We start from the raw sequence: 26,670 nt of genomic DNA, 5'->3' as shown, positions 1-26,670 counted from the left end.
GCACCTGCTGTTCCAGCTACTTTGGTGAACTTTCTGACTGAATGAGGAAGGACCGACCATAAAAAAACGAAAGAGACCGCGCAGATAATCTTATCTCAAATGCATTAATGATGTATATACTGGTCCTCTCCATATCCTCCAACATAACAACAGAAGACCCATATTCTTGCGAATGCGTATGTATAAATCCTCCAATTCATCCCATCCCATCCCATTCCTTCACCCCGAACCAGATTAATCCTGATATATGCGCAAAACAAATCCAGGTATCTTCCCAACCAACATATCTACAACCCAATTACGCCAAACCTAACTCTAACCCTATCTCCTCGGCGCAATCCCTGCAGAGCTCAACGCAGACAGCGGGCCGCCTCCGGTAACAGGCGTCTGAGCCCCGGTCACAGGCGTCGCAGGCGCAGGTGTAGGTGCACGAGAAGGAACGTTACTTCTGTTGTGTGCCATGTGCGCCTTGACGAGATGGCCCGCACACAGAGCGCTGTTGAGCGACAACTCACCTGCCAGGACACCAGCGGCAATGACACGAGCGAGTTGCCTGGCGTTGTCACCGGGCGATGTTGGGTGAGCGCCACGTACACCGAGGAGGTCGAGCATGGCGGATTGGGGCTCGAGGATGGTACCGCCGCCGATGGTGCCGACTTCGATGGAGGGCATGGAGACGGAGATTTGGAGGTTACCGTTGACACTATACATGTTAGCTATGAACTTTACGTAGTCCATACTGATATAACTTACTTGTGCATGATGGTGATGCAGTTGGCACTCTCAACGACCTGCGCAGGATCCTGTCCAGTTGCCAAGAAGATGGCAGCGACAATGTTCGCCGCGTGGGCGTTGAAACCACCCATAGCACCCGCCATAGCCGATCCGATGAAGTTCTTGGAAATGTTCATTTGGACGAGATCCTCAACCTCGCACTTCAGCACGGACTTGACGACAGAACCGGGAATCATGGCTTCGGCGACAACACCCTTGCCACGACCGTCGATCCAGTTGATGGCGGCAGACTTCTTGTCTGTGCAGTAGTTACCCGACACGGTGACTACGCGCATATCTTCGAAGCCGCAGTCGGTTGCCATGACGGTGAGAGCGTGTTCTACACCCTTGGAGATCATGTTCATGCCCATGGCGTCACCGGTGGTGGCCCTGAAACGGACGTAGATGTTGGTACCGGCAATGGCAGACTTCATAGACTGGAGCCTGGCGAAGCGGGAAGTCGAGTTGAATGCGTCCTTCATCGTTCTTTGACCTTCTTCCGAGTCGAGCCAGATCTTGGCCGCACCAGCGCGTGTCAGGCTGTCGAATCCGATACAAGGTCCGCGGGTCATGCCGTCGCCAGTAACAACAGTAACAGCACCGCCACCAGCGTTGATAGCCTTTGCACCTCGGGAGGTTGAAGCTACAAGCACACCCTCAGTTGTTGCCATGGGGAGGAAGTAGTTCTGGCCGTCAACGAGGATAGGTCCAGCGACACCGAGGGGAAGGGGAAGGTAACCAACGACGTTCTCACAGCATGCGCCGTGGACAAGATCGTAGTTGTAGTCCTTGTATGGGAGCAGTGAGCGTTCGAGGAGAGTTGAGGTCTCGCGTGTAGCGTGGGTACGCGAGACGAGACCACGTCGGATCTTGACAGCGCGGGTCTTGTCACCAAGTGTCTTTTCCAGTGCGTAACCTGGGATCTTCCCCTTGAGCGACATTTCGATAAGCTCTTCGTCAGTCATCTTGGGAGCTTGCTTTTCCTTGATCATCATTTCAAGGACCTCAGCAGCACGGTTTGGTTGTCGTTGTTGTTCATCAGAAGGACCGATAGGCAGTACAGGAGTTTGCGGTACGAGCTGAGTAAGTGGCTGCAATCGAGTATCCTCGGGACCGGGTGTGCGGGGCGGCGTAGGCATGTGCATTGAAGGCACGCGGGGGGTTCCAGGCACAGTGGGCGCTCCATCTTGGACTTCTGAGGGAGAAGCTGGGGCGAGCGGCTGGTGGGGTTCCTTGATTGTCCAGCGAGCGGCGTTGAAGAGGTAGCCGTTCAGCACGACGCTCATGACAAGGGCAAGGACTATCCATTTGCTGAGGAAGGGGTCTTCCAAGCTCTTCAGTACTCCGTCGACAATGTGCGTGCTGATGTTGTTTCCAAAAGCGAACTCGTTGTCGGTGATGGACGGCTCGGCGTAGTGGATAGACGGGAACTCAAGCTCGTACTTGATGGGCATGAGGATGGTGACAATAGTAGACGTGGCGGTGGCCTTGGCTTGCTCGTAGATGTGGTCCAGTCCACTTCCGGCAACCTTGAAAGGATCCAGCGGGGGAGTGGCACCTACGCCAGCAACGTGAGCGACCTTGCTGGGAGCAAGACCGAAGCGGAGGGTTACCACGTTGAGAACGTTGACCAGGATGAATCCGGCAACCATCAGAATCTTGAACTTCGGGACTGTAATCTTCTTTCCAAAGACAGTCGTCGTGTGGTTGGCGACTTGGACATCGCGTGCGTTGGGCCAGTCGTTGTTCCGGGCGACGTTCTCGGCGACCTTGCCATCGACACCGTCGTCTTCAAGAGCTCTGCGAAGAGCCACATGGCGCTTGATTCGGTTGATCTCGAGCTTGATGGTGAGAATTGCGGTGTAGAAAGTCAGGAGCATGAGGGCGTCGAAGAAAAGGATCCAGGCTCCGAGGAAGCAGAATTGTCGTAGACCACCCTGGATTCCAGACATGGCGCCGGCAACCAGGATCAGAATCTCGAAGAAGTAGTCGCGGACAATCTCGAAACCGGTCCTCTTGATGGCAGTCTGTACAGCAGACTGGATAGTCGAGGGCGCGCCCCGCTTCTCTTCAGCCGCCCGTCGGCCATCCAGGGACGCAGAGAGCACGGCCTTGGTGAGGACAATGGGCTTCTCGAACCCGATAATGACGACGAGGAATGGGAGGCCCTCGGAAAGCAGGATCAGGTTGATGGGGACACCGAGGTAGGTTGTAACAGCGAGACCGAAGAGGAAGGCAAAGGCGGACTGCAGGAGAACTGCGGTGGCCAGCCAGAAGTTGGATCCCAGGCGCCTCATGGCGAGGAAGAGAGAGACGAAGGTCAGGTGCATGGCGAGGTATCCGAGGGCCATGATGACGATATCACCGGTATCCGCGTTCTATCGAAGTTAGCCAGATTCACGTCGAATCGCCAAACAACATACCTTGAGAAGATCCACGAAAGACGTCCACGAGTCCAGTATCCAGTTGCGTACACCTCCAGGCGCACTGCCGTTCTTGGAGGCCTTCATCATCCACTTCTTCTCCTCGCGTGTGCCTTCCTGCTCAGAGCCCTGCGACTGGGCAGCATCTTCGGGCGCAGAAATCTCCTGCATGGCCTGGAGAAAGTCGGCGGCTTCGGTGTAGGGGATGGAGAATGCGAGCGACGTGTCGTGGGAGAAGGTAGAGAAGGAGCTGGAGGAGCTGGGGAGGAGCTCGGCGGAGACATTGCTGGGGACGGATTGCTGCGAGGGCGCCGAGTTGATGGTGCTCGATTCGGGGAAGACGAGGGTGACGAGGGCGAGTTCCTGGGCGGTCTGATTTGTTAGCTGGATATCTCAAACCCTACGAATATATATTCTTACCTTATCCTTGTAGATGGCAGTCTTGGGCTCCTCAGCCTCCCACTGCCATGATGTCTCTTCGCCAATCCTGAGTCTCTTGCTGCCGGCCAGAAGAGTGGTGAAGTCGACGCGGCTCGACACTTCCTCAATGCCACTTTCCAGCAGGCCCTTGTCGAGAACGCCCAGATATGAGTAGCTGGCCACAAAGGCAATGGTGACAATGGTGTGGATTGGATGCGTGCATGCCTTCTTCGCGACGGAGAGCAGGATGGGGTTGAAGTGGCGGTCGAACCAGGCGGGGCCCGTCTTCTTCTGCTCGCCCTGCCAGCGGCTGGTGAGGTATCCGAGCATGGTGAGGTGTTTCCACTGAAGTTGATTCAGTGGGCGTGAGGGCTTCTAGAGAGGCGCTCGCATGGGATGACGCGTAGGGTGGCTGTGCGCAGCGTGGAGGGGGATTGGATGCGAGTCTCGCGTGTGACTATGTCAAAAGGCCTTTTTGCGTGTCAGTACATTCACGCCGGATATTCGTTCTTGCGGCGTACCTCGTGCACTCTCCGTGGTCGGTGTGCTATTAAGAGTCCGTCGAGTCTCCAATTTTGGACCTCTGCGATACCGAAACCCGCAATTGGCGTCGCAACACACCGTCAGACGCGCAGAGTCAAAAAGTAAGGAAAGAAAGAGGGGGAGTAGAGGCGGTGCTCACGACACTCGGTGCCGACCAGACTGAAATGTGGAGGAGGCCCCTTGCCGTCCCGCGACTTTTTTGTCCGCGCTAGACCCGACAGCCTCTCACCGCTTTGGCTCCCCGTCCGGCGCGCGATTGTAATTCGACGATAGGCGACAGATAGCAGAGGGTCCTGCAGGAATATGCGCCTAGCATTCTTCGAGTTCTAGTCCGCGCGACAGCTCAGCGTACTTGGGTCAAAGGAGAGTAGGCCGTTGTTGATGGTTGACGGTTGCTGGTTATGCACGGCGAAGTTGCGCCACGCGGAGTTTGCAGTTTGCGCCACGTACGCCACTGGATGACGCTCCAATCAGTCCCAACAACCGGATGATCTTCAGGGGATCAGCCAGAACAAGGCTGGAATTCGTGAATACTTCTGGTGGTATCAATAACAGATTGTGCATTTCTACAAACGTCGCTATCAATCTAATAAACATTCCGTTGATGCGCTTCTATGTTTCTATGACGCGCGAGTGTGTCTACAGGACAACTGCCAACTTCCTTGAAATACCCCGTGGCTTTCAAATATCCCGCCGCCGTCTGGAATACCCCGCGAGCCTGCTAAATCCTCCGTCACCTACTCAAACTTCTCAGTCATCGGAACGTCGCCGTTGGTGACCTCCTTCAAAAACGCTGTGTCCGGCCTGTACAGCATGACGTGAAAGTGCTCGACTGCATGCACACTCTTCAGGCTCTTCCAATTCTTGAACCAGACCAGCTCTTTGACTTTGGGAGCAAACGTCTTTTGCACATACTCATCAATCTGTTTGTGTGATTCTGCCGTAGAGAGTCCAGTGTCGGGGTCGTCGTCGAGTTCAAACTTGGTCCACACGACGAGATGGACAATGTCGGCATCAATACCATACGGCCAGTCGTTGTACAGGATCTTGATGTCCTCTGCGCGGGTAAATGTCATGTCAAGACGGGTAAGGTGAATGTCGAACGCACCATCAAATTGGAACGGCTCGCCCTCCGGCTCCATGCTTCCCCACTTCAGCCGCTCGTTGACAATGAAGTTCATGATACTGCCATAGTCCCTCTCCAGCCGATGCGTAAACTGCCGGTACCGCCTCAACTCACTTGGCAAGCGATGAAACTTGTCTACCCGGTTGCTATCTACCCACTGCCATCAGCGTTTCGCTTATCGCGTGTCGCATCTTCATCAATCTCACCCACTATAGCCCGCACCTCGTCCCACGACAACACCCTGTACTCCTCGTCAGGCGTCCCGATGATGCCCTTGTCTTTGTCACTAATGTCCCTTAGGAAGTCGGGACACTCGCTCGGCCATTGATCTCGAGGCACGTTGACGAGCCAGAACGGCAGCTCCTCGTGTGGCATCCTTGTGCAGCAGCTAATTCCGGGAAATAGGAATGTAAACAATTGCGTAGTCGTACAAGATTGGGATGACAAGGTTTGGGATTGCGCAGCAGGGATGATGAGCTGCCAGTCTAGGGAACCCTAGCGGTGAGCCCTAGGCATGTTGAACGACAGAAACAGCGGGTGGGACCGCGCTGAGGCTGCAAGGCCGTTGTCAAGCCATGTCAAGCCATGTCAAGCCATGTTTTGCGTATAGCGCCTTGTTTCAAGCATCGTCAAGACGGAAGGTGAGACGATCCGGCGATGTAGTTTTCGATGACTCCCGACCACGCAGACGTGGTAATAGTAAGGAGTGCGACGATGCTGGAGCTGAACACACCGCCCAAGCATGTAGAGTAGACCTGTTCTCAGCCTCGAAGAGCCGCATGCACGCAATCAAACAGCCTCATGGCCTTACCAATCAATCAGGCATCCCCCGTCTTAAGTACCCTCTCTCCAATTTCCCGCGCCTTGCCGCCATCGGCGCCATGTGTCCAGCGTGATGGCCTACAGGGATGCCATCCGCCTTGCGCCTCCCTATTGGCCACACCCAACCCGCAAGGCCGAACCTCGAAACCAACGAAAACCACCACACCGGTCGCCCCTTCGCACGACAATATCGCAGTCCTGCTTTGACACCTGGACATGAGAGTCTAGGCAAGCAGTGTTACATCACATGGGTGCAGGGCCCCATCGGCTGTTGTTTTAGGGGCCTGTATAGACAGGCAGGTGTTAAGTATGGTGGTTTCCTCTTTCTCGCCTTAACAACTACTTTTCTTTCACGTCACGACTGCGCCTTGAAGTGCTGCACCTACGAAGTACTGTAAACGATCGCCTTGATCTTCTTCTGATCTCCAACTACTGCCGCTCCTTGTCTGTTTGTATACGACGTCACCTTCCGTTCGCCAAACCATCGTCGATCAACTACTCCGACTTAAGGTTTACCTTGTGTCATTCACTACACACGCGGCGGTTTCCTGGCTCTGCTGGACCCTTTCCAATCTGCATACCCACAACAATCTCGCGTGTTGCTGTGCGACATCGTGCATCTGTCGTTTGGTGTCGTAACGCTCGTGCTAGTGGGAAGTTCGACAGAAGTTAATAGTCGACTGTTGCCTTTTACATCAACATCGATTGTTTTCATCAACCTATACCATCGGCACTACCACTCCTACTACGAGTACATATACTTTGACGGCAACAAAGTCATTACTTCCATTACCACTACTTCCATCACCACCTCCAACGTACATGCCCACCACACCGCATTAACTCGCCATCTCCTACGTACCCTCGCTACCTCAATCCACCCATCCTCCACGCACCTTTCAACATGGTCCGCGACCCCCAATTCTGGAAACGCTTCAGCGTAGCCGTCCACCAAGACGACCTGGAAAAGATCAACCACCCCCAGGACACCAAGCAATCGTACGTCAGCAGTTCCCTATCCCCTCCCCTTGGATCACCCACTTCCCAAACACACCTACCCATCACATCCCCGCCCATGGTCCAACTGCAATCCACACGGTCATCCTACGCCGCTTCGAATTCGTTATCGCCATTGTCTGTGGAGATCTTTTCGGGCGGAATGAATACGCACACGGTGCAGAAGGAGAAGGAGAAAAAGAAAGAGAGACCTCGCTCCAAACTGCAGAAGACGCCGTCCACGAAACCGTTACTCCGCCCCTCCATCTCCATCCAAGAGCTCACCTCTACCACCACACAAAGCGCCTACCAACCGCCATTCTCCCCCCTCCCCTCATCCCCCACACACCCACCCCGATCAACATCTCGCCCACACTCCTTCTTCCGCACCCCCAACCTCTCCACCCTCTCTCTCAGCCACCTCTCCGGACGCCCACAATCCCGCTTCCACTTCACCACGACCATCACGGCTGACGCGTCACACAGAGACTCGTGGCTCGCTAGTCAGCAGCGCAAAGCGAAGCAGCGGACGTGGATTTGCTGGTGTTTCTGGATTTGCTTCCTGATGCTTGTTGCCGGTGTGGTTGTTGCGATTATTATATTGAAACAGCATAAGATCATTTGAGAATGAGAGGGGATGGGAGGGATGAAGGAACGGTGTATATATGAGTGTGTTTTGGGATAGACGGAGTGTATGGGGGCGTTTAATGTCTTTTTATTCAGGGTTGGATTGGGCTGGTGGTTTGGGCATTTGGATGCTCGTTCCTGCTATCCGCGGCTTCTTTCTTTTCGATGTTTATACTTTCAGATGATACCAGGTCCTACGTGGCCACCAATGCGATATCTGCTTCTTTTTCTTGACAAAACTTCAACATGTTGCGCGTACGTGCCTTGACTTGCAAGAGTCGCCTGAATGTGGAAGCCAACGATGTATTGAGGGAGCTTTGGTTTGAGTAAACCGCATTGTCAGCTCTGCTTAGGCATCATTTCCACTTCTTCAAGGGTAGATTCCTTCGGTTGCGAAATCCCATCGGTGTTGCGCATCACTTGAGCATGACCTGGTAGTAGGGAGAGACTGATGTGAACTGACAAGAATGCTTTTACGTATCTAGTCCAGCGCATCATTCACTTTCAGCATTTTTTCAACATATTTTCAGCATGTTTTCCCAGCCTATAATACAAATGCCAATCTGCAAAGCCATGCCCGCAACGGATATCTCAGTCCCAAACAGCGCGAGCATGTCCAACGCCAAAACTCCTTTCTCTTTCACACTCATACATCCCCATTCTCCAGGCACACCTCAGCCGAGGCCGAAGATCTCCTCTAGAATCTACCCTTCGTCGCAGGCGGCGTAGGACTCCTGCTCATACTCCTGGCGTCCCGACCTCTCTCCTTCAACCACTTGCGGGTGCACATGTCCAACTCGCGGTCCAACTCGGCACTCGGTTCCTTGCGATGAATAAAGTTGCAGAAGCCGCCGCGGACACAGCCCTCGCCGCTGTTAAGGCGACAGCAGGCCTCGCGGAAATCCGTGACGGGTGAGAGTTCGCAGTAGATGGGGCGGCCGGCGTACCAGCGCGAGTTGAGCGCGTCGCATGCTTTTTGCGCGTCTTCTTCGTACTTGAAGCGCACGTAGACGTTGCCGATGAGGTCTGTAAGGTTGCGTTAGCAAGTTTCTTCTACTTCTAATGGGAAGGGTAAGGGGACGATAAGAGAGACATACGATCATTGTTGTTATCACAAACCACCAACTCCTCCACCAGTCCATATTGGCACAGCTCGCACCAGATATCCTCGTAAAACGCATCAAAGTGCATCTGCATCTGCTGCGGGTTCATCTTGTTCTTGGGATCGTACGCGGGGTTCTGGTAGAGGTTCGGCAGCAGAATCGTCTGCGAGTACGAGGGCTTGACGTGTTTGCGCGAGCAGCGGTCGCCGTGGCGGCACGCGCCGATCTTGTAGTAGAAGGAGCAGTTGACTTTGTCTTGCTCCGTTCCGAAGATGGAGGCGAGGTAGTTGGCCATGGTGAAGGTTGTGCGGGGTGTTGAATGAGGTATATGGGGCTCGCGACGGCTTTGGCAGGTGGACGGCGATGGTGTGGTGTGTGAGGTTGTCGCGCGCGCGGTGTTGGGAAAATGTCGCGATGCGCGGAGCTCGAAGCTAGGCTGAATGTCGCGGACGCTAGTGGCTGACAAAGCTCAGTGCCGCCAAGGAATCGTCGAGAAACGCCACCTTCACTTACATCTCGACAATCTACACTAATCTACTTATGATCCATGCGCACGATTATAAAGCGATCGCCATTTATTCCAAAAAAGATATTTGCTTACAGTGTGTTGAATGGCGCAGCTGTGGCGCTTGTAGACCCAACGCGCCTGCTATCATGAGTGCTATCGTGAAGTATTTGACTAAGCAAGGAAGGGGCGACCACGGCAACCATGTATGACAAAAGAAACCACGATAGAAATTCCTGAGCTCCCCTAAGGCGCTGTCATCCTTTGTAATTTCCAATTCGCTCTCTTCTCGATCCAATTCTCCTCGAGATTTCGACCCGAAGCTCAGCCTGCTCCTTCAGTAACAGCGAAGTGCAAACGCCAGGTACTTCGCGTATTGACCATGGCCCTTCTCGTTTTGCTCGTGTCCCTCTATAGCCACTCGCAGCTACATATACTGAAGGCTTGGCTCATATTCAGGACGTTCGAATAGTTGTCGTAACTGACGAGCGAGTGCGAGCCGACGTGACGTTGGCGGAGATACCTAGGTATGCGACAAAGGGGCTGAAGAGCCCCTGCAAGGCTGAGGGAGATATCGTTCGGGAGAATTCCATCGTGATTTGAGGTATCTCAGTCATTCCAGGGCGTTTCGTAGAGCTGACGAGATACCGCCCACCAGGCAATCTCTTCGCTATTCACCCAGAGGTCAGACATATCGGTGCGAGGGATGTACAACGCGGGTGCCTCACTCGTACTCCCGAGGTCGATTCTATTAACCTTTCCGCGTACACCACGGCGCCTCCACCGACCCAAAGCTCTCTTCAAACCCTGCGCAACCAATTCGAACAGCATCCTGTTGACCAGCCTGACCGGCCGCTGGAGTATAATATCAAGCCAGTTAAAAAAGTACGACCGTGGTGTGAAGAACACTTCCACGAGCGCGTATCTGATGGGAAATGTATCGCCATCAGGATCGGGATTCGCGAAACGCTTGACCGGATAAACGAGGCAGACCATTCCCACCCATGTGAAGGCTATGATATAGAAGAAGTCGAGCGGAACTCCAAAGAGTGCTTCCAGTGACCACCACCCGTTTCGCGGTGGCATGTTGACTTGGCATGGCACCCGGTAGCTGCAACAGTCTCGAGATACCGTGAAGGTCCAGTCGAAACTTGCTGAGGCTATGGAGTCGCTGAGTGTGATGAGATTGAAAGGGCGGTCTCGGAGGCGAGCGTGCCAGTAGTATAAGCGCATGTACTCGCACTCGGAGAGTATCCAGAAGGACATTGCGAAATGGAGGCTGCATGCTTGGACGTCTGCGCCATTAGGTGTGGCGAAGGTTGAAGGGACGCCGAGGTAGGTTCGCGTCCATATTGCGATTTGACCGAGGAGAACGAGAGATATTGATAATGGTATTGTGTATGACGACGGCGGACTTGGATCCACATATCTTGGACTTCCATCGCTGCTGTGATCGTTGACAGTATAGAAGATTAAGGTGAAGATGAAGGGAATTGTCATCCAAAGTAACTGAACAGCGATATCGGTATTTCCAGCAGGTCGGATCTGAAAGATGGCTACTGATAACAGGCACAGGAAGCAGTATATCGCAAAGCGGGTGTATGTTGGTATCTTATAAGACAGATGCGTCGCTGTGCCCATGCGGGAGACATAGACATGCATCGTTGAGTAGAAGAGGGGGTTTTGTGAGGTTGTACAAGTTATCGCTGAGTTTGAAGCATACATTGGTAATGTGCGCGCAATTTGCGACGTGGTACCATGGGTTGCTGACGACACTGCATTGGCGTGCCACACACACATCTTTCACCCCATTGAAGGTAGACTAAACACCCTGGAGCCTACATCGGTATTAAAATCAAAGTTTGTAAATTCTTGTCGGGATGTAGACTTTTGGGTTGCTATTGCGTTTCCTGCTGTACTTGGATATAGGGTCTTTTCTTTGCATGCGGTGCTCCTGTAGTGTTCAGTCACAATCGAAACTGCTTCCTCGTCCTCCTCTGACCCGGAGCTTTCTGCCTCTTCTACCTCTACCTCTCCCTCACTCTCAACATGCTCAGACGGACATATCCCTCGCCTCTCACGCCAAGCTCCCTCAACATCCCCCAGTCTTTCTGCACATGTGTCGCACGGCTTCAAATGTAGCTCGACGCCTACGATTGCTGGGCGATGATGGCGAGCTGATTCTGGGCAAGTAACAGTGTAGTTATGTCTGTGGCAGTGGCAGGAGAAGGAGTGGATAGTCGCAGCGCAGATACAGTTTGCTGGTTTGATATTGAGAGTTGGCATGATTTATGTCTGGGAAGTGGCGGTGCGTATTACTAGGCGATTGGTGGTGCAGGGGAGCAAGTGGGGAGGAGTCGTGCATAGTGTAGTTATCGAATTATGCAAGAGCCCATGTGAACGACGGGAAGTATTCACATGTCAAGGAGGTGATGGTGCGAGAAGGTACTTGAATGCATGTAGAGCATTATCGTGATGCTGTGAAATGTTTTGGACAGTTACGGCCTACTTCGCCGCATTATCCATCCCTCCCGTGTAAATAGTCCCCTTGACGGATTGCATTGTACGTGTTGGTTCCTTTCCTCTTCCTCGTAATACGTGTCTTGTCGAGCCTGAACGCGTTAGCGGTCTAGATCATATTCAACAGATTCCACGCTACTCATACTTCACTGTGTTTCCTCCTCACGTTGCTCGTAGACCACAATGTCCTTCTCCAACTTATCCAACTTCTTCAAATTGTCCTCTAGGTGTACCTGCTCTAGCTTTGCTAGCTGCGCCAGCTCCAAGCGCCGCTCTGAATTGAGAATTTCTTGCTTCAGTGCCGCGTTCTCGGCTTCGATAGCCAGGCGTCGGCGCTCAGCGTCGTGCGCGTATTCTCGCGCGTCTAGCATTGCTCGCCCCCCGTTGATGACGCGCAACTGGGCATCATGGGCGCGTACTGCGGCATCACGGGCGCGCTTTAGCATCGCATCGAGCTGAGATGGCGCATATGGGGCGGCGTTTGACGGCATTGTTGTAGATGTGGATGGTATGGTAATGTGTAGATGGTAAAATTGATAGAAGTAGGTAGTGAGGATGTTGTGGTTGCAAAGAAAAGCGTCCAGGGTGCGTTTGTATCCCCATAGGTTGTGCCAAAGGACGCTAGCTTGATCAAGGATGCTCCTCTTTCCTCACTCACTACTCCTCGTGAGTTTACTGTCTGCCCTCCTCTCTCCGTGTCCCAACTTCTTCCGTCCTCGCTTCCTGGTGCTCTCTCAGTATACACGCATTGCAAGATTTCTCGTATCGCACTTCGATGATGTTTGACTGCGCGCGGCTGCAGAGACTAAAGCGATTTGGCGACGACGTTAGACTTGCTGGCAATCAAGAGGTTCCTTTGCGGGGCGTATGAGCACACGTGTACATGACGAGTGTGTATTGGCACATGTTCAAGTAGTTAAAGCAGCTAGATTCGACGAGCTATAATCGTAGTTTCCACTCTTGATATGTTTCCGAGCGTGGCAGTTGTGTATTTTTAGTCTTGACGGCAGCTTATTGTTGCTACAGCGTCTTGTTGGAGTGCTTATACGAGGCTGTCGTAGTGATAGACGAGCTCTTCACGTCTGTGGTGCCCATCACTCAACTAGCCATTCGTATGCTATCGCATGTTGCCTGCCAAGACAGCAGATGGCTGTTTGCGTGAGCATATTTGATCGAGTTTTAGACGGTCTCAACGTCAACGGCGTGAAGATGCTACCCACATCAATTTGCCACTGTACTTGGAAACTGATGAATCCTACAGGCATCACCTGTCGAAGCGCTACATGGCCAACCTCGAAACCCCAAAGTCGAGACGTGTTTGCAATAACATTTCGACATGTAAGGACATTGTGAGAGATGAAATGGCACCTTCCAGAAGACACATCTCAGTCTTTAGGTTTGGGTAGCCACCGCACGAGGTCACCTGCTAAGGATATCCGACGTGGTTAGCCTCGGGTTTGGTTCCTGTAATCTGCGAGCCGTTTGACAGGCGGGGATGCTGGCCAGGCCCCCGTTTTTGCCGTTTGCTTTGCCTCAGGGCTGTTCCGCGCCCCGCCGTTTCCCTTATCGATGAAACACGAGGGAGCGATAGCAGTGTGCCTGTATGGATGAGAGGGTACCGCAATAAACATCTCATCTCGCAGCCTGTGCTCGGCATCGGAAAAGAAAAAAAGACGCATGAAGCTGGCCAGGTGTCTGGAATCTCGCTTGTCAAATATAGAGACTGGATGGGCGTCAATCTGGTCGTGGGAAAAGACTAGCTGGCAGGCATCGTGAAATGGAGAAATGCGCTCCAATCAGGCGATATCTCTATTTCCTAGGTTGAAGCCTAGCGTGGCGGCCGATGACCAATCAACGCCCGCGTGCGCTCTGACCTGAAACAGAGCGGAGCCTCCACCAAACTACCTTCACCCCACCACCCGTCGCTTGCGGGTTCACCTTCCTTCTCGAAGCGCTGCACCGGCACACATTCACCTGTCGTCCGGTGGCTCTAGACTCGCTCTCTGGCAATTCGGGTGTTTCTTTAGCTACCCGCTTTGTGATTTCGTACGCGTCACGCGCCTTGTGGGTTCACGATGGTGGGCGATGCAAAAGGCTTCACAGTATTGCAATCACTGGCTCTCGTTATTCCAACCCATCTCACCGAAATCCCATCGATCTAGATGATGCCTAGCTGCCGTCGTTGTGTCGTAGATCAACGGCACACGGTCCTCTGACACTCAACGGCCCCTCTGCATGTCTGAGGATGGCTAGCGCAGCCCTGCCATGCGCATGTATTGCCAACTACCGACTACCAGAGGCCGATCTTCGCGCCGGAGAGTACGGGAGGCTGCAGCAAGAGCGCGCTACGCCGCGACCACGCTGCGGGACGGGAAAGCCATGGCTGGCGGCTACAGCACCGGCCAGCGTTGAAACACACATCCTACACCCACACAGTCAGGCTCGAAAGCTTGCGTGCGGCGTCGCGTGGAGTGGCGCTGTGTTTCGATACCTCGTGTGTCTCCTTCTCTATTGGCTCCTGTCGCTTCTTCCCTTCTAGGCCGGAGATTTTACAACGCTCAACAGCGTCTGTCTCACCACCTCCACCCGCCTGAATAAAGGACTATGGCCGCGTGATAATGCAGTTTGTGTTCACATCCGGCTTGTGCGTCTTCACTTCTTCTCTTGCATTTCTTATTTTCTTGTAGCCTAGAGCGCGCAGTGCGTCGTTCACAAGGTCCGGTACTATTGTCATTGAACAATAGCATCGTTACGTGCGAGGTGAAGACGGATCGAGTCACACGACTATTGACGGCGCGACCACTCACAGTGCCCGCCAAGCCGATACTTCACTTTTCGTCACGATATAATTTCCTATACACCAATTCCCAGTTGTCCCGCTTTTGACAACAACACTCACGTCAGGATATACGTATCGCCAGAAGTTGATAAGACATCCGGCACCGACCATCCCACACCTTACTCTTGCAGGGCAAGATTTCGCTTTCTACACTACAACACACATCAAGATGCCTAGCATACGGAGAACTCTCACCGCCGCGCTCGTCGCCTTCCCTGTCGCTATGGGCCACAGTTGGATCGAGCAAATGCGCAACATCAACGATAAGGGTGAATACGTCGGCCAATACGGATACCCCCGAGGCTACGTCGCAAAGACCGACAACGGATACAACGGAGATTCCATGAACTATCTAGTTCCTCCTCTAACAGAGGGCGCTTACATCAGCAAGAAAACGGCGCTATGTCACCCTTCTCAAACAAAACCGGTCCAGTCTCAAGACAAGTATCCGCGTCTGCAAGCGCCGCCTGGTGGCTTTGTCGCGCTGCGGTATATGGAAAATGGTCACGTCACCGAGCCTGCTGGTCACATGCTGGGCAAGCCACCTGTCGAGGCGGGTGGCACTATATTCGTGTACGGCACTACTGAACCGAAGGAGGACGAGAAGATTTCCACAGTCATGGAGTGGACCAAAGATGGTAGTGGCGGAGACAAACGTGGCAAGCTGCTTGCCGTGAACAACTACAACGACGGTCGATGCTACGAGAAGAACGACACGCCTACCTACAAGGAACGTTCAAAGAAGTTTCCGGCCTATGCTTTCGGTCAGGCTGTCGAAGGCCAACCTGGCAACTACGCGCAGTTCTGTGAAACAAATGTCCAGATTCCGGAGAGCGCTGAGCTTGGAAAGCCATACACCCTGTACTGGACATGGCAGTGGAACACTAGGCCTGGTGGCGTGAAGGAGGGTGGTGACGACGGTCTTCCAAAGGGCAAGAACGAATGGTACACCACTTGCATGGACGTCGACGTTACATCCCCGGATGTTGCCCTGTCCGCCGATGCTTCGCCTAAGTTCGCTCTTGTCCAGCAAGATGCAGGAACAGCCGCCGTATCCGACTTCGCCTCGCGAACCGCTATCCTGACCGATCTTGCCAAGGGCGAGTGGGACTTCCCTATCTTGACCGAGATTTCACTACCAGGTGGAGGTTCCGGCTCTGGCTCTGGCGGCGAAGCTCCTTTCCCCACCAACAGCACTCCTCCCGCCGGCGCTACACCTCCAGTCACTACCAGCGCTGTTCCCGCTCCAAGCGGTGCACCTCCAGCCCCTAGCAACTCTCCTCCAGTTTCTGTCATCGTTCCTTCCGCTACCGGCCAGTTGCCATCTCCCAGCAACTCCGCAGCCTCCAGCGCTACTATGGAGATCCCAACACTCTCAGGTCGCCCCGGTGCTGCACCAACACCACCAGCTGGCAACAATGGCGTCGTCACCATTACTGACACCGTCATGGTTACTGTCACAGCGCCTGCTCCAACAGCACCTGTTCCAACTACACCCACTGCCCCAGCAATCACTCCTCCGGCTATCACTCCTCGTGCAGTGCACAGCATCTACCATAGGAACGGTGCCAAGTTTAGGGGTCTCTAGATTGCGGAAGCCGCCTGTACTCGACTCTCTTATTGCATTTCAGCATTTTCTTCTGTTACATACATACTGCGCTCTCCAGTGGCAGGCCACAGGTACTGATGACGGACACACATGATGATGACTGCATGAAAACGATTGCATGATCATGAAGGTTGGGAGGTTATTTTTGATTTTACATTCAGCGATACCCCTTGCATACATATCGGCGTTTTAGCTAGCATTTCAAGACCTATACCCAGGTGGGTTGGTCAGGCGTTCATCAATAAAAAACATATCACAAGTTTTTCACCTCAATTGCGTCTTGTCTTCTCACCGATCGTGACTGCCTCACTTCACGTTTTCACTACCACGAGCTTGTGGCACTGGCTTCACGTGCAACCACGTGTTCTAACTTCCACGTCCAAAGTCAGGCGACCTCAACGTGACATCCACAACCTCGGCAGAGACATTGACGGCTTTCTATACTGTTCCATGCAACGCTCTCTACCCAGACGCCGAGCATCTCGCATCACCTCCAGCTTCGATGCACGTAGGCTGGGAGAGGTATCCACATCGACCTTTGCGGGCAACTACGATTATGAGATGACGCAACGCTGTTCATTGTGACAATATACCGAACGCCCCTTTCCACTTGGGTCACGGCCCGGATACTACCGTTACCTTCGTCAAGATTCGTTGGCTCAGACAGCAAACTTACTCGTCATCTGTACTACGTCCAAAGCCATTAAGTCTAGACCAGCGGGATCACAACACGATGAACTTCCAGACCATTCGCACCCGTCAATCGCACCCGCCCTCCAGAACCGGGGAACTGGGTCAATCTACGTAAGGCTGAGCAAGTTTCTCCGGATTACTTTATACACATGGCGTGCCACGGCTTCATTCCGATTTGCCCCCAACAGTCCGGCAGATTGTCCTCTCACATCGAACAGTTTGGAGACTCTGCCATGTGGCTTCGCAAAAGACGTTTGCGCTAGTTTTTATGCCTCACGGTAAGGGTGTACATTCGCTGCGAACAGAGTAACCTGCATTCCAAGGTTCGATGAAGCCACACATTGTTCGGTACGTATACTCTTCACCGGTGGGAGGCAGCAGGAGGGTGTTATGAAATAACTCCGCGCTGTTCATACATTGCGAGGATTTGCCTCAAGACTACTGCCCGACTTCCCCGCGGTCAACCGTTGGCTCCCGTGAGATTCAACATGAGTGTGTTGGACGATCGCAACATGGAAGGATGGGTATAAGAGGGGAGATACGGTGGGACTTTCGCAGTCTTCTAGCAAGGCACTGAAATGAGCTCTTTACGATACATCGACCCTCCTGATTTAAACCAAATTATCCTGCCCAAATTTTCGAAGTCAATTCAACTCCACTCCCACTACCTAGGCCCACCCAACGCCATGTGCCGAGACATCTACCGCCACTACGAACGCTGCGCCCACTCTGAATACATCCAAGCTCCACCCTGCCAACACTTCCGCTCCAGTCTAAACCAGATCAACGACCCACGCTACTTCAATCGACCCGGTATCCCTTATCGCCAGTCCAGAAGGTGCCGCGAGCAGAATCAATTCGATTTTCGACGTAATGCCTATTGTACGCCGTGTATGATGACGAGACAGGGTTGGAACTTTCGCGGGTATGTGAGTGGGTTTGGAGGATGGCCCAGGTATAGGTTCGCAGGGTTTTGAGGGATAGTGAGGTCGAAGTGGAGGTGGAATTGAAAGGGAAGAGAGGGTATTTGGACGTTCGAGAGACGTTCCGAGACTTGGAAGTCACCTTGCTTTAGATGAGGCGACGACTAGCTCGGCATAAGTGCACAGGTTTTGGATAGTGATGATTGAACAACTTTCCCTCTTTTAGATACGTATCCTGTCGCTCGTTCCCATAATACGTTACAGTCGCAATTGCTCATGCTTAGACTGTACGGCATTTCTCTTCCATGCCTCCTCGTCTTCGAACTTCCCATCAATATCTCTTTCTCACTGCATTTCCACCCTCTATCCTCCCATCCCATTCCTCAGCGCCTATCTCACTTTCTTAGTTACCTCCTCGACAGGCATCGTTCCCTTATCACTTTGTAACATCGCCAACGTAAACAGTCCGGTCAACGTCAACCACACATTACCCCACACCCCAATGCTCATACTAGTATTGTAATGACTCGGCATCTTGTAATGCTGGTATGCGCCAATGCCCGTCGTGATATGATGAAACACCGTCGCAGCTACCACCGCCTTTGCATATGGAATGGTAGTAAGTTTCGTTGCGGGCGCAGAGTTGAAGGGTATGGCGTTGGTGAAGGAGACGAGGATGAGCGCGAGGGTGACGAGACACCAGCCGTCGTTGCGGACGTTGTAGGCCTCGAGATCGTTGGGAGCGAGGTTTAGTTGCGATGGAGGCCGGAACCCTGTGTTGGTATTAGTCTTGGAATAGAGAGTGAACATCAGGGGATTGAGGCTTTGAAGAGCGGGGTAGGAAGGTTGGAGACTCAAGGTAACGTACAGCCGATGACCATGATGGGGTCGTACACGCGACAGAAGCCACGCAGGGCGTACCAGAATGCTGTGCCATAGGCATACGCATGGAATACCTGCACCTATCAGTCAGCTCCTGCCTGCCTAACTGTTCTATCTCCTGGAATAACTTACAGTCGAGTTTATAGAAGGCATGATGTCGTTACCAGTCAATTGCACAACAACAAAGCAACAATTGCGCGATAAGATGAGAGGTCAATGGACGCGCGAGACCGTATCTTAAATGATGTTTGTTGACGTTCCTGGCAAGCTTCCGTGCTTCCGTACCTGCGACGTCATTATGAGAGCTTTAATAGCTCCATTGGTGTTGAGGGGCTGCAAGCCACGCCGTTAGCTTCCCCAGGGAACTGGAACATCGAGCCGCGTAGATAGCGCACCCGCAAATCGAAGATGAGATCGGCCGCGATACGATTGCGATGACGCTAAAAGCAGGGGTTAATCCGGCAGATGCATGTTCGTGGAGATGTTTTTGGAATGGTGGTAGTGTGCGCGACACGATGTGATTGCGATAGAGAACGGCCTCATGTCGGAAAAAGCAAATCTATCAGGGTATCTGCAATCAATTTCTTACATCACCACGCTATCCTCCCCGCAACACTCCTCGCCATCCTGCTCTTGCCAACTCCAATCGTCCCTTCCCCACCCAACCCCTGCATCCTCAAACTCGCATCAACGACCTCAAGCGCATACGCACTCTCAATAGGCCCCAAGTTCAGAATGCTCCCATTGTGCACCGCATTCGCCGCTGGATTAACAATCTTCTCCACGTCCTCCTTGACCTGCGGCAACAGCACAGCCGTAGCACCCAACCAGCGTGCCAACAGCCCTTTGAAAGAGACTTGATCGGTGTCACACGGCTCTTCAGCATCCTTTGCTTCACACTTGCTCTCAAAAAGCGCGCCAGTATCGGTATTTACAAAGTTCCTCTTCGAGGAAGCGACAAATCCGCGTGTTCTCTCCGTCCACTTCTCGTCTTTGGTGTGCACAGCCATGACTGCAGCGCCGTACATGTAAACGCCCACGTTGTAACTCCACATGTTGTGGTTTAGATCTGAACATCCGTTGTCTTCACTCGTGCCGTCGTAGACATTGAAATCTTGGTCCACAAGTCCGACCTTTGTACTCCAAGCATATGTTTTCTCCGCCCAGGATAGGATTTCAGCATCCTTCGTAAGTTGCGCGATGCGGGCGGCGAGTTGGAAGAAGAGTCCGTTTGTAATGGCGTTCTTGTAGTGCCAGCCGTTCTGGCCGTCTTCGCCGAAATCTACTTTCCAGCGCAGGCCACCACCACATGTGTTGTTGCCATCGATCCAACGCTGTTTTTGCTGGTCGAAGACGTTCTTTGCGAGGTCAACCCAGGCGACGGCTCCTTGTTGCGGGAGTTCCATCTCGGCGGCTGTTATAGCGGCGAGGCCCCACCACGCTTGATCGTCGTTGCCGGTTGCATCGATGGTCATGAAGTCGTTTGCGGGGGTCGCTTGACTCAGGATGGTGGTTTTGAGCAAGTCTTCATACTGGAGGTCGCCGGTGGTGGAGCCGTAGGTTAGGAGCGCTTCGACTGCGGTGCCAGATTGCCACCACCAGTATGGTTGGGGAAGGAGTGCTAGACCGGGGTTTGGGAATGAGACTTTGAGCGATGCAGCGAGAGTGCTTGATGACGATAGTAGAGCCGCTGGCGGTGGGGGCGATGGCGGTGGGGCCTGGATTGCGGCGGTTTGCACGATGAGGGCGACGGCTTTGGTGATGTAGGTAGGTATCATTTTCAAGGTTTGAAATCGGTATAATGGTATCTCGCAGAATTGAACGTAGGCTGATCAAAGCAAAAAAAGAATGTAATTTGTGTAAAGAACGTACTGGTTCACTGAACCATATAAAAAACAACCAAAGAGTGTCTGCGCAAAAAAAGATGCGACGAATAAAGAATGACGGAAAAGGTATCGAAGGGAGGAAGAAGGACAAGGGACGAGGGCTGACGCGTAAAGATAATGAGATACCACTCAACCTACCCACAATACACAACTCAGCCTCAACACAACGCATAAAATGCCATTAGTTTCATCCATCCAGCGTACTCGGCACCCACGCCGTGCCCCGACCCAAAATTAGCAGGTGTCACACATGCGCCTTGGCCTATCCACCCGCACGTGTAAATGAACAAATGCCATGCATGTGCGTTGTCGATAAGAAGACTTCTCTGGGCTTTCTGCAAAAATCTCCTGATCGACAGCTAGGAAGGGATGGTCTAGAACGGATTCGTTGGTATCTGAAACGCGATGCGACGACGTTGCGCGATGTGATTCGTCGGGTATTAGGAATACTGGAGAGGCCGAGAAGACACAGAAAGTTGCGCGGTAGGGGTCGGCAAGATCGGGTTTGCTGCGATAGAGCCTGAATTGGCGTGATGAATGTGCCGTGGTGGTGGATGTGGATGAGCGTGCCCCGGTGTGATGGGGATTGGTGTTGAAGATCTGGACTGTTGATCCCAATGCATGAATCGCGTAGGACGGCTGCGCCTCAGATCCAAACATGTGCGTGCCTTGATTTTGAGATTCGTGCGATGTATGTCATCGAAGCTGTGTATAGTTGAAGATAAGCATTCACCTCAGCGCATCCCTTCATACACACCCCATCCCTTTTATATTCCACACATATATTCCGCCTCCATCACCACCGTCTACATCTTCGCCATAACCACTCTATTCTTGACAAAACTGCCCCACCCCTCCGCAAACACTCCACCCACTCCATCTTCCACCCAGCTCACAGCCTCAACATACCTCCCCTTCTCCCTCATGATCTTCGCCCTAACCTTGACCACAGATGGCGTTACCAGATTCTTCTTATACTTGACCCGCAACTCACTCGTCGCATTCGGAATGCCATAGTACTTGAGTATAAGGCCGCCCATACAATGATCCAGCAGCGACGCCGTAACGCCGCCATGTAGACTCGCCACATTCCCGTCGGCATCATGTGCTAGCGATACTAACACGATGTGTTCCGCTGCTTCCGGGTCGGAGAGATCGTATTGTATATCCTCCTTCGCTGCTTGTCTGGCCGCCTCTTTCGGGTTGTCGCGCGGCACGATATCCTCCCATGTTGTATCCGTGTGTGTGACTATGCTGTTGGGTTCTACAACCTCCCGCCGCTTCCCATGACCCGGTTTCCACAAGTCGAGAAACGCGCGGATCGCGTCGGATGTGAAGAGGCCGCGTGTGAAGAGCAGATTCCAGCCGTCGCGGGCGTCAAACAGGCGGCGATCGTGGATGTGCGTTATCGAGGGGTCGGCGAAGAGGGCTTTACACCATTCGTGAGCGGTGAAGTCTTCCAGGTGTTCGGTTCTTCTTCGGGTGGTCATCGTAGTTCGGGGGAGGTGTAGGTATGGAATTCGCGCGGAGCGGACGATGAAGGATGATTTAAGTAGGGTCTTCGTGGAGGTGGAAACCTATGCGATAAGGCTGGCGGTATGATAAAAGGCATAGTTGCGGTCGGATTTCGTTGCGCGTCGCGTTACTTGCGAAGCAGGGAGCTCAGGTTCCGAGGTTACTGGCGATAAAGTTTAGCGCTGACGTATCTAAGATTGACCGCCGCAGGAAGGTTAGTATCACCGACCTGCATACATACGATTTGGACTTCATTTCAATCATGCAGACCAGACAAGGCACATATGTTTTTGAACGTATTTGAATTGATCCGTCGCGACGTTATCAAGTTATCAAGTTATCAAGAACTACAGTCGAACCTTGGAAACGTCGTGACTTCATGTGCTACTTCAACCTTCAAACCGTGAACTATCTCCATATGATCTCCATTCCGAATCTTGTTCCACCGAAAGGCAGAGCAAAATTGTCATCCATGCTGTTCTTCGGACGACCAAACGTGTGTGTGATCATGCTACGATGCTTGCTGCGATGATATGCTGCAGAGTCATGCTGCTCAAGAGTCGTCACGGAACGCAGCCAACGAACGGGCGCCCTCCATGTCAGCGGCATCGCGGACCTCAGGCTCCACAGTCGAGAAGCCGCCCTGCTCGCGCAGTGTCTTCAGGTTCTTACTGGTCTCGTATTGCATCGCTTTCAGCTCATTCAGCTCAGTCCGAAGCTTGGTGTACTCCTCGCTGGAAACGGGGTCGTCCAGCAGCTTCTTCTGCTTGTGGCTGCGAGTTGGAGAAGCAGAGCCAGGAGAGAGCAGATCATCAGGTGCATCGGACAGCTCAGAGCTGTTGGAGCCAAGCTCATCCATGCCCTTGGTGCCGCAATGGTAGTTGACGAAACCGGTGTCCTTGGTCTTCTTCTTGGTCTTGTCTTTGGAGGAGCTGTCACCGCCGTCGTTAAAGACGTTCTTGCCAATAGCACCCTCGATGAATACGCCCTTGCTGAAAGCGTCCTTGTTGGATGCGTACTTATAGACATGACCACGCAACTCGGCATCCTTGGCGATGAAATCACCTGCTTCGGTGCTATTCTTGCCAACATCTTGTCCGGGGACCGCGACAACAGGCTTCATAGGTGGTACATATGAGAAGGCGACGTCCATGACGGCACCAGGGTGCTGCTCGTCAGAGCCTTTGGCGAGGATATGCTTCTGTGCGGCGTTCACAGCGTCCGTCTTCGTCTTGACGGGAAATGCCTCGACTCCAGAGTCAACGACAATCGCATCGTCATTATACGAAACAGCACGCTTGACGTTCTGACCCAGGAGACTACGCTTCTGACGCTTTTGAGCCGGCTCTCGCGGTTGTACCATAACCTCCAAACCCGGGGTTGCTCCAGGATCATCAGTGGCATCGTCGTCACCGGACGCGATCATCTCAGCCGCTGTACGCCTACCCCGAATCGAACGATTCTGATGGTTCTGGTCGTTGCCGCGGCCGGCCTTGATCCACTGGCCGCGGTGCGCATTCGAGACGCAGTTGACGATGGTGCTACCGTACAGCTTGTGGGGAGCGCCAATCGTAGTCCATGTCTTCTCGTTCTTCATCAGAGTAACGCCGATCTGCTTGGAGGTCTTGAGCACCTCACAGATCCATTCTATACGCTCTTCGAAGGTCCAATCCTGGGTCTGGCTGATAGAGTCGATAATGGACTTATCATAGATGCGGACTTTGAAGCCATTTAGGTGAATGTCCTTGGCCATGCCGACGATGTCCCAAGAGCACGCTTCAATAGCCCAATCCTGGTAATAGACACCTTCACCCGGAGTGAGCCGCTTACGGTAAGCGTTGCCCAGGGTGTCCTTGGCGCGGGTCATGTCCTTGAAAGCATGCACCAATATCCCGACGTATTTGCGATACTCTTCGTCGGTATTGGGGATGGAGGGGTCGACCTCTGGAGAATACCACTGAGGAACGTCCATGGGCGCCCTAGCTTCATCTAGGGTCTTGAAGCGGAAGCCGTCGACCTCTGGAATCTCCTCGTCCTTGTCTAGACATTTCGATGTTTTTTTCTTGAGGCGAGACGGATCCTTGAGACCACTGGGGACCTTTTCCAGGCGCGTATCTGCGAGGCGGGGAATGGTAGTGGGAAAGGGATCGAGAGCACGAGCACCAACGGGGGTTGAGGAAGATGCAGTATGGCTCTTGATCACCATGAGGGTCTTGTTGGATATACCCTTGGGGGTGTCCATGTCGGGGCCGTGGTCGGTCATGTTGTCGGCTTGAGGCTGGCAGCGGGGGGTTTCGGTTTCGACGGTAACTGGCTGCAACTAAGACACATGTTAGCAAGTTCCAGCATGTAATTTCCGGTTCCGGTTGAACTTACTGGAAGAATTGATGAGAATCTATACGGCGTGGAAGGTGAAATGCCTGCGTCTCCTGACACTTATACCTGTAGGGCTGACTCTCTGGCTAGTGAGAGGACGCTGATTGAAGTAGATATGGTGTAGTGTTTACCCAGGCAACGACAGAGTGAAGTAGAAATTGAAGGTCGCCTGTGACAAGCGCGAATGGTCTGTACGCAAAGGGGATATCAGTTCCGAGAGCACGGCATTGTGCTCTGTGAAAGAGACGAAGGTTTGTTGTTGTGATCGCAGCCTGTTGTCTGGGAGAGCTGCGTGTGTATCGACCAGCACAGGCGTGAGTAGGAAGCGTCCGAGCGTCGTTCAAGGTTCTCACATTCACCTCAGAACCTGAGAGCGTTTACTACACCCACGACCCATTGCCCTGATCTACAAGCACCCACAACACTTGCTGCATGGCGATAGTGTATACTGTCGTGATGTCTGCCTTGTCTGGAATACTGGGCGAGGTTGGCGTCGTGTGAATAGCCTTGACTGCTTGCGATGTTGCCTGTGACATGTGTTAACATACTAATGACCTTACATAGAATGACTTGTTGTTGAATTGAAAGACATAAAGAGCTAATAGCATACCTCAAGAACCTCTGCGAGGCCGCCGACAATACTGATGCGCGAGGCCGTCGCTGATCGGGCAGTATGTACGATTGCAGCTGGCAGCGGCAGAGCGCCCAACCGACTAGACACCGTTTGGGTTGCGGCAAAGCAACGTCTTGCCAGACCTTCGCTCTGTGCTCTCTCCGGCTCTCTGATGAGGCGTTGTATGTCCTGCGTATGCATGCGCAAGTCGATACCGTAAAGACGCGAACGGATCTTCGTCGATCAAGACTGGCAAGCGGCAATGCGTTCTATGCGACGTAATACCTTGAGATAATGTTGTTCCTTCTCTTTCAGGTGCCCCCCGGGTTGTTCCAAGCACGAGCGTTCCAGGCGGGATGCGTCATGTGACTTCCTTACCCTGCGGGAAGGTGGACATTTTTGATCGGGAACGAGACCTGGAACAAAGGTGGAAGAGAGTACTTCCATTTCACTTGAATGTGATATTCTCGTGTTGGAAGTCGCTCTTACTTAGAGGATGTTCATCCGGTGAGGTGCAGTCTAGGTTGCGCCAGTTGAGTGGCTCGAAGGCATCGGTAGCCGCACAACCATGGCGTGGCATGCCATCGCGATGTTCAAGAAAGAGTCGGATGCTAGTGGCTGTCAATATGGGCGCGAAAAGTTTCGAAGTGTAATGATTTTGCATGGACTGGCTGGTGCGCGGCAAGGAGGAGATGTTGCCTTGGCATGTTTGTCCCGGGCGATGGCGACATCATCAGACGCGTCGGAAAGGCAGTGTTTGTACCATGCCGTCAGTTGAGCTTGTGTTCCCGATAATCTCAATTGGAGAAGCTTTGGTAAGATCGCGTTCGGTGTAGCATTGTGAGGGTCGCGGTGGCGGTGGTGGGCGTGGCCCGTCGACTTTTATGGCCGCACAGCCATCGGAGCCAGCGTCGGGAAAGGGTTGGACCGTTGGTCACATGAAGACATAATTGCCACTCCAGTGTCTGGAATCACCGGCAGAGAGAACGAACCCGGCAGTAGCAAAGTTGATGATGCTGTCGACGTTTGGTGGAAGCGGATGAAGTTGTATGTTGTGAAGGGACAAGGGGCAGACTCACCGTCGCTAGCGCGCATTGATCCCACCTCAAAATCAACGACAAACCTCCATGGACTCAGCCTAGTGCACGGCAGCTTCTTGCTTCCTTCGAGGACTGGTGCTGCACACTTCCGCAAGCTTTCCTCGAGTACACTCATGTCCAAGGGAATGCTCTTCGAAATGCCGCGATGCGCTGCTCTGCTGCAGCGGACACGCGGCTGCAGATTGATGAGCTCGCTCCGCATCTCCATTGCATCCAATCGCTCGATCTCTCCTTTTCAGATCTCATCACTGAAGATGCTACCTTCAGCAAGATGCCAGAGGAAGTTCTTGTCGCGAAGATCAGTGAATATGTGTCGACAGGGATATAGTACCATCCGATTTATCTGCTACGGAGTGGCTGATGGATGGTCTTACT

General features: G+C 53.0%; 9 protein-coding genes across 9 annotated transcripts; 2 read left to right on the top strand and 7 right to left on the bottom strand.

Moving 5' to 3' along the window:
* Window positions 1-85: 85 nt before the first annotated feature.
* BKA58DRAFT_330795 (hydroxymethylglutaryl-coenzyme A reductase-domain-containing protein) lies at window positions 86-4,313 on the bottom strand. Its single transcript, XM_046168161.1, has 5 exons — window positions 4,139-4,313; window positions 3,618-4,088; window positions 3,198-3,569; window positions 754-3,152; window positions 86-703 (listed from the first exon to the last, which is right to left on the bottom strand). Exons 2-5 carry the CDS (start codon window positions 3,945-3,947, stop codon window positions 322-324), a joined length of 3,483 nt encoding a protein of 1,160 aa, XP_046032248.1. The 5' UTR covers window positions 3,948-4,088; window positions 4,139-4,313; the 3' UTR covers window positions 86-321.
* Window positions 4,314-4,698: 385 nt separating this feature from the next.
* On the bottom strand, window positions 4,699-5,733 carry BKA58DRAFT_374974 (uncharacterized protein). Its single transcript, XM_046169382.1, has 3 exons — window positions 5,493-5,733; window positions 5,269-5,436; window positions 4,699-5,217 (listed from the first exon to the last, which is right to left on the bottom strand). Exons 1-3 carry the CDS (start codon window positions 5,659-5,661, stop codon window positions 4,898-4,900), a joined length of 657 nt encoding a protein of 218 aa, XP_046032247.1. The 5' UTR covers window positions 5,662-5,733; the 3' UTR covers window positions 4,699-4,897.
* Window positions 5,734-6,917: 1,184 nt separating this feature from the next.
* BKA58DRAFT_35420 (uncharacterized protein) lies at window positions 6,918-7,970 on the top strand. Its single transcript, XM_046168612.1, has one exon. The coding sequence runs from the start codon at window positions 7,013-7,015 to the stop codon at window positions 7,727-7,729; it is 717 nt and encodes a 238-aa protein (XP_046032246.1). The 5' UTR covers window positions 6,918-7,012; the 3' UTR covers window positions 7,730-7,970.
* A 71-nt stretch (window positions 7,971-8,041) lies between these two features.
* On the bottom strand, window positions 8,042-9,238 carry BKA58DRAFT_330791 (uncharacterized protein). Its single transcript, XM_046168160.1, has 2 exons — window positions 8,829-9,238; window positions 8,042-8,757 (listed from the first exon to the last, which is right to left on the bottom strand). The coding sequence occupies exons 1-2, from the start codon at window positions 9,127-9,129 to the stop codon at window positions 8,429-8,431; spliced, it is 630 nt and encodes a 209-aa protein (XP_046032245.1). The 5' UTR covers window positions 9,130-9,238; the 3' UTR covers window positions 8,042-8,428.
* A 710-nt stretch (window positions 9,239-9,948) lies between these two features.
* BKA58DRAFT_448114 (uncharacterized protein) lies at window positions 9,949-11,139 on the bottom strand (the record flags this gene model as incomplete). Its single annotated transcript, XM_046174261.1, has 1 exon — window positions 9,949-11,139. The coding sequence occupies one exon, from the start codon at window positions 11,137-11,139 to the stop codon at window positions 9,949-9,951; it is 1,191 nt and encodes a 396-aa protein (XP_046032244.1).
* A 3,598-nt stretch (window positions 11,140-14,737) lies between these two features.
* Window positions 14,738-16,306, top strand: BKA58DRAFT_35384 (uncharacterized protein). The gene has a single exon (XM_046168604.1). It carries the CDS (start codon window positions 14,868-14,870, stop codon window positions 16,284-16,286), a length of 1,419 nt encoding a protein of 472 aa, XP_046032243.1. The 5' UTR covers window positions 14,738-14,867; the 3' UTR covers window positions 16,287-16,306.
* Window positions 16,307-18,313: 2,007 nt separating this feature from the next.
* BKA58DRAFT_303771 (mannan endo-1,6-alpha-mannosidase DCW1 precursor) lies at window positions 18,314-20,583 on the bottom strand (the record flags this gene model as incomplete). Its single annotated transcript, XM_046166990.1, has 3 exons — window positions 18,314-18,696; window positions 18,792-18,879; window positions 19,420-20,583. 3 exons carry the CDS (start codon window positions 20,581-20,583, stop codon window positions 18,314-18,316), a joined length of 1,635 nt encoding a protein of 544 aa, XP_046032242.1.
* Window positions 20,584-21,330: 747 nt separating this feature from the next.
* On the bottom strand, window positions 21,331-22,470 carry BKA58DRAFT_35367 (uncharacterized protein). Its single transcript, XM_046168601.1, has 2 exons — window positions 21,449-22,470; window positions 21,331-21,396 (listed from the first exon to the last, which is right to left on the bottom strand). The coding sequence occupies exon 1, from the start codon at window positions 22,179-22,181 to the stop codon at window positions 21,498-21,500; it is 684 nt and encodes a 227-aa protein (XP_046032241.1). The 5' UTR covers window positions 22,182-22,470; the 3' UTR covers window positions 21,331-21,396; window positions 21,449-21,497.
* BKA58DRAFT_35360 (uncharacterized protein) lies at window positions 22,471-24,743 on the bottom strand. Its single transcript, XM_046168598.1, has 2 exons — window positions 24,583-24,743; window positions 22,471-24,526 (listed from the first exon to the last, which is right to left on the bottom strand). Exon 2 carries the CDS (start codon window positions 24,467-24,469, stop codon window positions 22,760-22,762), a length of 1,710 nt encoding a protein of 569 aa, XP_046032240.1. The 5' UTR covers window positions 24,470-24,526; window positions 24,583-24,743; the 3' UTR covers window positions 22,471-22,759.
* Between the last annotated feature and the right edge of the window lie 1,927 nt (window positions 24,744-26,670).

This window comes from Alternaria rosae (genome assembly GCF_020736505.1).
Source record: "Alternaria rosae strain MPI-PUGE-AT-0040 chromosome Unknown BKA58scaffold_1, whole genome shotgun sequence".
Classification (NCBI taxonomy): Eukaryota; Fungi; Ascomycota; class Dothideomycetes; order Pleosporales; family Pleosporaceae; genus Alternaria; species Alternaria rosae.
Note: the sequence above shows the minus strand (reverse complement) of the source record. Positions and strands in the feature narration are given on the sequence as shown.

Bases quoted from the DNA above. Each gene is read 5' to 3' on its own strand.
- BKA58DRAFT_330795 (XM_046168161.1), bottom strand. From the start codon at position 3,947: ATGCTCGGATACCTCACCAGCCGCTGGCAGGGCGAGCAGAAGAAGACG. The intron at 3,153-3,197 runs GTATGTTGTTTG...TAACTTCGATAG, and splicing joins CTTTCGTGGATCTTCTCAAG to AACGCGGATACCGGTGATAT. The intron at 704-753 runs GTAAGTTATATC...TAACATGTATAG, and splicing joins TGCATCACCATCATGCACAA to TGTCAACGGTAACCTCCAAA.
- BKA58DRAFT_374974 (XM_046169382.1), bottom strand. From the start codon at position 5,661: ATGCCACACGAGGAGCTGCCGTTCTGGCTCGTCAACGTGCCTCGAGAT. The intron at 5,437-5,492 runs GTGAGATTGATG...GGCAGTGGGTAG, and splicing joins CGAGGTGCGGGCTATAGTGG to ATAGCAACCGGGTAGACAAG. The intron at 5,218-5,268 runs GTGCGTTCGACA...TTACCCGCGCAG, and splicing joins CGAGCCGTTCCAATTTGATG to AGGACATCAAGATCCTGTAC.
- BKA58DRAFT_35420 (XM_046168612.1), top strand. From the start codon at position 7,013: ATGGTCCGCGACCCCCAATTCTGGAAACGCTTCAGCGTAGCCGTCCAC.
- BKA58DRAFT_330791 (XM_046168160.1), bottom strand. From the start codon at position 9,129: ATGGCCAACTACCTCGCCTCCATCTTCGGAACGGAGCAAGACAAAGTC. The intron at 8,758-8,828 runs GTATGTCTCTCT...GCAACCTTACAG, and splicing joins TTGTGATAACAACAATGATC to ACCTCATCGGCAACGTCTAC.
- BKA58DRAFT_35384 (XM_046168604.1), top strand. From the start codon at position 14,868: ATGCCTAGCATACGGAGAACTCTCACCGCCGCGCTCGTCGCCTTCCCT.
- BKA58DRAFT_35367 (XM_046168601.1), bottom strand. From the start codon at position 22,181: ATGACCACCCGAAGAAGAACCGAACACCTGGAAGACTTCACCGCTCAC.
- BKA58DRAFT_35360 (XM_046168598.1), bottom strand. From the start codon at position 24,469: ATGACCGACCACGGCCCCGACATGGACACCCCCAAGGGTATATCCAAC.